This window comes from Gadus morhua, chromosome 17, assembly GCF_902167405.1.
Source record: "Gadus morhua chromosome 17, gadMor3.0, whole genome shotgun sequence".
NCBI classification, from domain to species: domain Eukaryota; kingdom Metazoa; phylum Chordata; class Actinopteri; order Gadiformes; family Gadidae; genus Gadus; species Gadus morhua.
In genome coordinates, this window is record NC_044064.1 from 367,501 (window position 1) to 377,822 (window position 10,322).

Below are 10,322 nucleotides of genomic sequence, written 5' to 3' on the forward strand. Positions count from 1 at the left end.
ATACAGTATTAACTCAGTTTAACCTGTATTATATACAGTCAATTAACTCAGTTTAACCTGTATTATATACAGTCTATTAGGTCAGTTTAACCTGTATTATATACAGTCTATTAGGTCAGTTTAACCTGTATTATTTACAGTATTAACTCAGTTGAACCTGTATTATATACAGTCTATAAGGTCAGTTTAACCTGTATTATATACAGTCTATTAGGTCAGTTTAACCTGTATTATTTACAGTCTATTAGGTCAGTTTAACCTGTATTATATACAGTATTAACTCAGTTTAACCTGTAGTATATACAGTCTGTTAGGTCAGTTTAACGTGTGTGTGTGTGTGTGTGTGTGCAGAGACCCCTGGACAGCGCACCCTGCTGGTGAGGCAGAGCATCCCGGCCTGGCAGGATGGGGTTGCCGTGGCGATGCCTGCGGAGCTGTCCCGTGTGGTCACGGGCCAGGGAGCCGTGGTCAGACACATGACAGACGGGTCCACTGAGGTACAGCCGACCCCCCACCCACACCCTGTCTCACCCTGGTCCAGACCTTCTGACTCCAGCAGGGTGCTCAGAGGAACACACCGTGGTCCAGACCTTCTGACTCCAGCAGGGTGCTCAGAGGATCACACCGTGGTCCAGACCTTCTGACTCCAGCAGGGTGCTCAGAGGAACACACCGTGGTCCAGACCTTCTGACTCCAGCAGGGTGCTCAGAGGAACACACCCTGGTCCAGACCTTCTGACTCCAGCAGGGTGCTCAGAGGATCACACCCTGGTCCAGACCTTCTGACTCCAGCAGGGTGCTCAGAGGAACACACCGTGGTCCAGACCTTCTGACTCCTGCAGGGTGCTTGGAGCACCTCCTGAGGAACACACCGTGGTCCAGACCTTCTGACTCCAGCAGGGTGCTCAGAGGAACACACTGTGGTCCTTTTGACTCCAGCAGGGTGCTCAGAGGATCACACCCTGGTCCAGACCTTCTGACTCCAGCAGGGTGCTCAGAGGATCACACCGTGGACCAGACCTTCTGACTCCAGCAGGGTGCTCAGAGGATCACACCGTGGTCCTTCTGACTCCAGCAGGGTGCTCAGAGGAACACACCGTGGTCCAGACCTTCTGACTCCAGCAGGGTGCTCAGAGGAACACACCGTGGTCCAGACCTTCTGACTCCAGCAGGGTGCTCAGAGGAACACACCGTGGACTTTCTGACTCCAGCAGGGTGCTCAGAGGATCACACCGTGGTCCAGACCTTCTGACTCCAGCAGGGTGCTCAGAGGAACACACCTTGGTCCTTCTGACTCCAGCAGGGTGCTCAGCACCTCCTGAGGAACACCGTGCTTGTCTTCTGTTCAGCTTGTGTCTTGTAGCCGGTGTCACACGCCTCTGGCCTCGGATATTAAAGTTTGGAGGCTTACCGCAACAAACGGCTTTTTCTAATATGTGTGTGTGTGTGTGTGTGTGTGTGTGTGTGTGTGTGTGTGTGTGTGTGTGTGTGTGTGTGTGTGTGTGTGTGTGTGTGTGTGTGTGTGTGTGTGTGTGTGTGTGTGTGTAGGTGCTGTTTCCAGATGGGGCGGTGTCCTTCAGCCCAGACTCTGGCCCCGTCTGGCCGCCGCTCTCTGAGCGCCAACAGGAAGAGGCTGAGGGTGAGCTGACCCTCCGGTCCCCCCCGCTACCTTAACGCCGTTTCCCTCGGGGCCTCTCCACACATCCTCCCCTCCAGTCACATCCTCACCTCCAGTCACATCCTCACCACACATCCCCACATCCACTTACATCCTCACCTCCACTCACATCCTCACCTCCACTCACATCCTCACCTCCACTCACATCCTCACCCCACATCCCTACATCCACTCACATCCCCCCCACACATCCTCATCTCCACTCACATCCTCACCTCCCCTCACCCCCCCACATCCTCCACTCCGTCCACTCACACCAGACTGTATTGTGTGTGTGTGTGTGTGTGTGTGTGTGTGTGTGTGTGTGTGTGTGCATTAAGTGAACACTGTGGCAGACGGCTCCACCCCCCCCGGTCGAGGACGCTGGGTCACCACAGCCCCCTCGGGTGCCAGGGTCTGCACGGTGGGCAGCACCCACGAACACATCCCCACGGCCGCACTGCTCTCTGTGCACGCCACGGACCCCCTCAGCCAGGCTGTGAGTGGTCCTCACACACACTGCTCTCTGTCCACGGACCCCCTCAGCCAGGCTGTGAGTGGTCCTCACACACACTGCTCTCTGTCCACGGACCCCCTCAGCCAGGCTGTGAGCGGTCCTCACACACACTGCTCTCTGTCCACGGACCCCCTCAGCCAGGCTGTGAGCGGTCCTCACACACACTGCTCTCTGTCCACGGACCCCTCAGCCAGGCTGTGAGTGGTCCTCACACACACTGCTCTCTGTCCACGGACCCCCTCAGCCAGGCTGTGAGCGGTCCTCACACACACTGCTCTCTGTCCACGGACTCCCTCAGCCAGGCTGTGAGTGGTCCTCACACACACTGCTCTCTGTCCACGGACCCCCTCAGCCAGGCTGTGAGTGGTCCTCACACACACTGCTCTCTGTGCACGGACCCCCTCAGCCAGGCTGTGAGTGGTCCTCACACACACTGCTCTCTGTCCACGGACCCCCTCAGCCAGGCTGTGAGTGGTCCTCACACACACTGCTCTCTGTCCACGGACCCCCTCAGCCAGGCTGTGAGCGGTCCTCACACACACTGCTCTCTCTGCACGGACCCCCTCAGCCAGGCTGTGAGCGGTCCTCACACACACTGCTCTCTGTCCACGGACCCCCTCAGCCAGGCTGTGAGTGGTCCTCACACACACTGCTCTCTGTGCACGGACCCCTCAGCCAGGCTGTGAGTGGTCCTCACACACACTGCTCTCTGTGCACGGACCCCTCAGCCAGGCTGTGAGCGGTCCTCACACACACTGCTCTCTCTGCACGGACCCCTCAGCCAGGCTGCGAGTGGTCCTCACACACACTCTGCCTCCGTCAGAAACAGTGGTTGAGGCTGCTCTGCAGGGGGTCTCTAGTCCTAGTAGGCCCAGTGAGGAGGTCCCAGTGAGGAGGTCCCAGTGAGGAGGTCCCAGTCATCCTATTGAGGAGGAGTTGTGTTTGTTCAGGTGATGCTGACGCGACAGGACCGCGTGGTACGTGTTGAGGAACCGGACGGAACCCTGACTGTGGAACACGCAGATGGAACCAGAATCACCAGCTTCTACCAGGGGAAGAACTCCTACCAGGAGAGCTCCTACCAGGGGAAGAACTCCTACCAGGGTAAGAACTCCTACCAGGGGAAGAACTCCTACCAGGAGAGCTCCTACCAGGGAAAGAACTCCTACCAGGAGAGCTCCTACCCGGGTAAGAACTCCTACCAGTGGAAGAGCTCCTACCAGGAGAGCTCCTACCAGGGTAAGAACTCCTACCAGGAGAAGAACTCCTACCAGGGGAAGGCCTCCTACCAGCGGAAGAACTCCTACCAGAGGGCCTCCTACCAGAAGGCCTCCTACCAGAAGGCCTCCTACCAGAAGGCCTCCTACCAGGGGAAGGCCTCCTACTAGAAGGCCTCCTACCAGGGGAATGCCTCCTACCAGAAGGCCTCCTACCAGGGGAAGGCCTCCTACCAGAGGGCCTCCTACCAGAAGGCCTCCTACCAGGGGAAGGCCTCCTACCAGAGGGCCTCCTACCAGGGGAAGGCCTCGCCCTTCGGGGTTAGTCTGAGCGCTGGCGGTCTGAAGGTCACATGATGAAGCTAAGGCGTAGCGTTCCTGTGACCCCTCCTCCTGCAGGGGGCAGAGGTCCGGGGGGGGATTCAGAGGAGGAGGAGGAGGAGGCGGGGCCTGTGGAGCGGGTGGTGCTGGTGGAGAAGGACGGCTCCGCCCAGGTGATGGTGTTCCCAGAGCGCAGCGCGGCTCACGTCTTCCTCGCAGACGGAACCGTTGTCACGGGAGACGGCTGCGGCGTCTATCAGGTGGGTTAGTTACCGGTCATCTAGGTTAACCCTAGCTACCATTGGCTAGGCTACCCTTAGCGTAGCGTACCCTTAGCGTAGCTGACCTTTAGCGTAACGTACCCTTAGCGTAGCTGACCCTTTGCGTAACGTACCCTTAGCGTAGCTGACCCTTAGCGTAGCTGACCTTTAGCATAACGTACCCTTAGCGTAGCTGACCCTTAGCATAGCTGACCCTTAGCGTAAAGTACCCTTAGCTTAGCTGACCTTTAGCGTAACGTACCCTTAGCGTAGCTGACCTTTAGCGTATCATACCCGTAGCGTAGCTGACCTTTAGCGTAACGTACCCTTAGCGTAGCTGACTTAAGCGTAACGTACCCTTAGCGTAGCTGACCTTTGGCGTAACGTACCCTTAGCGTAGCTGACCTTTAGCGTATCCTACCCTTAGCGTAGCTAACCTTTAGCGAAACGTACCCATAGCGTAGCTGACCCTTAGCGTAAAGTACCCTTAGCGTAGCTGACCCTTAGCCTAACGTACCCTTAGCGTAGCTGACCCTTAGCGTAGCTGACCTTTAGCGTAACGAACCCTTAGCGTAGCTGACCTTAAGCGTATCCTACCCTTAGCGTAACGTACCCTTAGCGTAGATGACCCTTAGCGTAACGTGCTCTTAGCGTAGCTGACCTTTAGCGCAACGTACTCTTAGCGTAGCTGACCTTTAGCGTTAATGTATAACGTGTGTTTCAGGTGTTTCCCTCCAAAGCAGGCCGGCTTCTGATTGGGCAGGACGGGACATGTATTTACTATCCAGACTCCACCCCCTCTAGCCCTGGTAGCCAATCAGGAAGCTACAGACTCAGCACGACACATGGGCTGACCTGTGACGTCACAGACCCTGAGGGAAACCGCTTCCAGGTCAGTGCTTACAGTACAGTCAGTGACTGACCCACGGACCCATCAGAGATGGAGTAGCTGTAGTCAGAGACCCGTTATGACAGACTGACCCACAGACCAATCAGAGATGGAGTAGCTGTAGTCAGAGACCCGTTATGACAGACTGACCCACAGACCAATCAGAGATGGAGTAGCTGTAGTCAGAGACCCGTTATGACAGACTGACCCACAGACCAATCAGAGATGGAGTAGCTGTAGTCAGAGACCCGTTATGACAGACTGACCCACAGACCAATCAGAGATGGAGTAGCTGTAGTCAGAGACCCGTTATGACAGAGTGACCCACAGACCAATCAGAGATGGAGTAGCTGTAGTCAGAGACCCGTTATGACAGACTGACCCACGGACCAATCAGAGATGGAGTAGCTGTAGTCAGAGACCCGGTATGACAGACTGACCCACAGACCAATCAGAGATGGAGTAACTGTAGTCAGAGACCCGGTATGACAGACTGACCAACAGACCAATCAGAGATGGAGTAGCTGTAGTAAAAGTGCTGCAGACAGGAATCCCTAATGTGCGTAATTATGGTGTCTTCCAGACGCCTCGGACACCAGCCTCCGAGTTGCACTTGTGACATCATTTCCGTATATACTGTATAGCGTTCCTGTTCGTCTTTGTGATTGTGTCATGAAATTGGCAGATCTTTGATGATTGTTATCTACATTAGCCTCTTTAATAAACCAGCTTGAAAACAAACAACCCAACTTTACATTGTATTGCACGCACCACAAGACCGTGCAATGCATATATTGGTGACCGGAATAAAGTAGCAATGTAATCGTGTTAGAGCATTTAAAATTAACATTAAAATTACCAATGTGGTGCAAATACAACGAATATAAATCTCTTTACGGGTGTAGGCATTTTTGTTGAGAGCATCATCACTGAACTCAGAACACTCTCAGGACTCCAAGGGTCCCGACCCAAAGGGGGCGTGCCTCCGGGACATGCCGCAAGAAAGCTGGGAGATTTCCCCACTTCCAACTCGGAAGCAATCTGGAACACACCTTTAGTATAAAGGATTGTTTGCGTGGTGCAGTAACTGCTATCCTCACATTTCAACATGGTGTTTCAATGCAATGAATCAAAGTTTGTTGTAGACGTTTGAGATACATTATTTCTGTTTTTTAGAAAACGTATTTGGGAGGAAAAATGTCAGTCACAAATAACTATTTTTTTCTTGTGAGTGCTTGTGTGTGTGTGTGCGTTTGTGTTTTTGTATGTGTGTGCGTTTGTGCGTGCATTTGTGTGTGCTTGTGTGTGTGTGTGTGCGTGCGCGTGCGTGTGCGTGTGTGTGTGTGTGTGTGTGTATGTGTAAGTGCGTGTCCGGTGTGTGTGTGTGTGTGTGTGCGTGCGTGCGTGCGCTCGCGTGCGTGCGTGCGTGTGCGTGTGTGTGCGGCCGTGTGTGTGTGTGTGTGTGTGTCTGCAGGTGCAGCAGAGCGGCCAGGTGTCTGTGGTCCTCAGCGCTGCATCAAGGGCGTCTGAGGAGGAAGACCTCACACATGGAGAGCACTCTCCCAGGCAGGTCTTAGTATTAACCTAACCCTACCTCCCTAACCCGCTGACTAGTATAACCACACTAACCCCCTGACTAGTATTACCTCCCTAACCCTATCACACTAACCCCCTGAGTATTACCACACTAACCTTACCTTTATATATGAACAGCCCTTATCTCTTACCTTTATATATGAACAGCCCTGAACCTGTTACCTTTATATATGAACAGCCCTTAACCTGTTACCTTTATACATGAACAGCCCTTAACCTGTTACCTTTATATATGAACAGCCCTTAACCTGTTACCTTTATATATGAACAGCCCTTAACCTGTTACCTTTATATATGAACAGCCCTTAACCTGTTACCTTTATACATGAACAGCCCTTAACCTGTTACCTTTATATATGAACAGCCCTTAACCTGTTACCTTTATATATGAACAGCCCTTAACCTGTTACCTTTATATATGAACAGCCCTTAACCTGTTACCTTTATACATGAACAGCCCTTAACCTGTTACCTTTATATATGAACAGCCCTTAACCTGTTACCTTTATATATGAACAGCCCTGAACCTGTTACCTTTATATATGAACAGCCCTGAACCTGTTACCTTTATATATGAACAGCCCTTAACCTGTTACCTTTATACATGAACAGCCCTTTACCTGTTACCTTTATATATGAACAGCCCTTAACCTGTTACCTTTATATATGAACAGCCCTTAACCTGTTACCTTTATGTATGAACAGCCCTTAACCTGTTACCTTTATATATGAACAGCCCTTAACCTGTTACCTTTATATATGAACATCCCTTAACCTGTTACCTTTATATATGAACAGCCCTTAAACTAATCTCTAACGTAGATTCATGTCTCAATAGATTCTTCTTTCGTCCAAACCTTTCCATGGTGTCACCTCCTAAACCCCTCCTCTAAGTCTGATTTAGTGTGTGTGCGTGTGCGTGTGCGTGTGCGTGTGCGTGTGTGTGCGTGTGCGTGTGCGTGTGTGTGTGTTTGTGTGTTCGTGTGCGTGTGCGTGTTTGTGTGTGCGTGTGCGTGTGCGTGTGTGTGTGTGCAGGCTGTTCTTGGTGCATGAGGACGGCTCAGGGACCGAGCTGCTGCACTGTGAGGAGGCGGAGCCTCTCCTCAAGATGGCTCCCAGTGGGCCGGCCCAGCTAGCAAAAGGTCAGTACCATCCGCTATCTCCATAGAGCGACCGTCTGCCATCTCCATAGAGAGACCGTCTGCTATCTCCATAGAGCGACCGTCTGCCATCTCCATAGAGAGACCGTCTGCTATCTCCATAGAGAGACCGTCTGCTATCTCCATAGAGAGACCGTCTGCCATCTCCATAGAGAGACCGTCTGCTATCTCCATAGAGAGACCGTCTGCTATCTCCATAGAGAGACCGTCTGCCGTCTCCATAGAGAGACCGTCTGCCGTCTCCATAGAGAGACCGTCTGCCATCTCCATAGAGCGACCGTCTGCCGTCTCCATAGAGAGACCGTCTGCCGTCTCCATAGAGAGACCGTCTGCCATCTCCATAGAGAGACCGTCTGCCATCACCATAGAGAGACCGTCTGCCATCTCCATAGAGAGACCGTCTGCCATCTCCATAGAGAGACCGTCTGCCATCTACATAGAGAGACCGTCTGCCATCTCCATAGAGAGACCGTCTGCTATCTCCATAGAGAGACCGTCTGCCACCTCCATAGAGAGACCGTCTGCCATCTCCATAGAGAGACCGTCTGCTATCTCCATAGAGAGACCGTCTGCTGTCTCCATAGACAGACCGTCTGCTGTCTCCATAGACAGACCGTCTGCTGTCTCCATAGAGAGACCGTCTGCTGTCTCCATGGAGAGACCGTCTGCTATCTCCATAGAGAGACCGTCTGCTGTCTCCATGGAGAGACCGTCTGCTATCTCCATAGAGAGACCGTCTGCTGTCTCCATGGAGAGACTGTCTGCTGGCTCCATGGAGAGACCGTCTGCCGTCTCCATAGAGAGACCGTCTGCTATCTCCATAGAGAGACCGTCTGCTGTCTCCATGGAGAGACCGTCTGCTATCTCCATAGAGAGACCGTCTGCTGTCTCCATGGAGAGACCGTCTGCTATCTCCATAGAGAGACCGTCTGCTGTCTCCATGGAGAGACTGTCTGCTGGCTCCATGGAGAGACCGTCTGCCGTCTCCGTAGTGAGACCAGCCCATCCTCCTAAACGTGATCGCAGAATCGTGCCGCTCAACCTCCGAGACCGCAGCTGGCTCAACTTCCCAATAGCAGAGGTACACACCGACATGTTAGATTAACATAACAGAGAGCTGACCTACATGTTGTACTAACATCACAGAGCTGACCTACATGTTGTACTAACATCACAGAGCTGACCTACATGTTTTACTAACATCACAGAGCTGACCTACATGTTATATTAAAATAACGACTGACTGTAATATTATACTAACATCACAGAGCTGACTGAAATGTTATACTAACATCAAAGAGCTGACCGAAATGTTATACTAACATCACAGAGCTGACTGACATCTTATATTAACATAACAGAGAGCTGACCTACATGTTATACTAGAATTACAGAGCTGACCTACATGTGATACTAACATTACAGAGCTGACCTACATGTTATACTAGCATTACAGAGCTGACCTACATGTGATACTAACATCACAGAGCTGACCTACATGTGATACTAACATCACAGAGCTTTGCTTACATGTGATACTAACCTAACGGAGCTGGCCAACATGTGATACTAACATAACAGAGCTGACCTACATGTGTGTTTCTGATGCAGATGAAGACCCTTGGTCCTCCGTTTGGGTCTGACCTGGGACGTGGTCTTGCTCTGAGGGAAGGACCACCTGTCCAGGCCCCTCAGGTCCAGGACTCCCCGAGTCCTCCCCAGATCCTTCAGGTCCATGAGCTGGTGGTCTACCCGCCCCCCTGCAAAAGGCTCAGAGAGACCCTGGACTCACGCCTGGAGGTACACCTCATGATTCACCGTCTCTCCTGGAGGCTCACCGTCTCTACTGGAGGTTCACTGTCTCTCCTGGAGGTTCACTGTCTCTACTGGAGGTTCACTGTCTCTACTGGAGGGTCACTGTCTCTACTGGAGGGTCACTGTCTCTACTGGAGGTTCACTGTCTCTTCTGGAGGTTCACTGTCTCTACTGGAGGTTCACTGTCTCTACTGGAGGGTCACTGTCTCTACTGGAGGGTCACTGTCTCTACTGGAGGTTCACTGTCTCTACTGGAGGGTCACTGTCTCTCCTGGAGGTTCACTGTCTCTAATGGAGGGTCACTGTCTCTACTGGAGCCTGCCTCATGGTTCACTGTCTCTCCTGGAGGTTCACTGTCTCTCCTGGAGGTTCACTGTCTCTCCTGGAGGCTTACTGTCTCTACTGGAGCTCCACCTCATGCTTCACTGTCTCTTAGTGCCGCTATGTTACATCTAAGACCCCAATCAGTGAGTGGAGGACCGTGTGTTGTTTTGTTGTGTTTCTAAGGCCACTTTTACACCAACAGTACCAGCTCAACTCTCTTCGACTCGACAGGCTGCCGGCCACTGATTAGCCGTAGTGACATGACCGGACGAATAATGATGAGCGCGACGTCCAAGCCTGACAGCCGACACCGGCTGTCAGGCTTGGACGTCGCGCTCATCATGACGAATGGTTTGTTTTGGTTTTGGTTTGGGTTAGTTAGGTTGAGTTAATGCTGCTTTACACACACCATACACTCATTCACTCACACAGACACCGCACCCGTTACTGACTACTGACATTCACGCATCATTTATTAGTTTAATTTTGAATTGGTTTAAATAAATTATAATTTGGTAAAACTACCGGTCTTGCGTGGTCTCCTCCTTTGTCCTTCCCTTGAGCCGG

At 52.2% G+C, this 10,322-nt stretch overlaps 2 protein-coding genes across 4 annotated transcripts in view; both read left to right on the top strand.

The window, feature by feature from the left end:
- The window catches only part of spag17 (sperm associated antigen 17), a 26,507-nt gene extending 22,931 nt beyond the window's left edge, over window positions 1-3,576 (top strand). The window contains exons 24-27 of the mRNA XM_030339049.1: window positions 352-497; window positions 1,548-1,638; window positions 1,998-2,155; window positions 3,124-3,576. Coding sequence (XP_030194909.1) covers window positions 352-497; window positions 1,548-1,638; window positions 1,998-2,155; window positions 3,124-3,561 — 833 coding nt within the window. The 3' untranslated portion in view covers window positions 3,562-3,576. The remainder of the gene's footprint in view (window positions 1-351; window positions 498-1,547; window positions 1,639-1,997; window positions 2,156-3,123) is intronic.
- Window positions 3,577-3,599: 23 nt separating this feature from the next.
- LOC115530039 (sperm-associated antigen 17-like) lies at window positions 3,600-10,019 on the top strand. Of its 3 annotated transcripts, none has more exons than XM_030339219.1 (6): window positions 3,600-3,971; window positions 4,696-4,863; window positions 6,335-6,426; window positions 7,492-7,598; window positions 8,249-8,697; window positions 9,228-10,019. In XM_030339219.1, the coding sequence occupies exons 1-6, from the start codon at window positions 3,744-3,746 to the stop codon at window positions 9,885-9,887; spliced, it is 1,704 nt and encodes a 567-aa protein (XP_030195079.1). In that variant the 5' UTR covers window positions 3,600-3,743; the 3' UTR covers window positions 9,888-10,019. The 3 variants fall into 3 exon arrangements, with proteins under 3 accessions (XP_030195079.1, XP_030195080.1, XP_030195081.1); XM_030339220.1 differs by having other exon boundaries at window positions 8,297-8,697; XM_030339221.1 differs by having other exon boundaries at window positions 3,601-3,971; window positions 8,345-8,697.
- The last annotated feature ends 303 nt before the right edge of the window (window positions 10,020-10,322 follow it).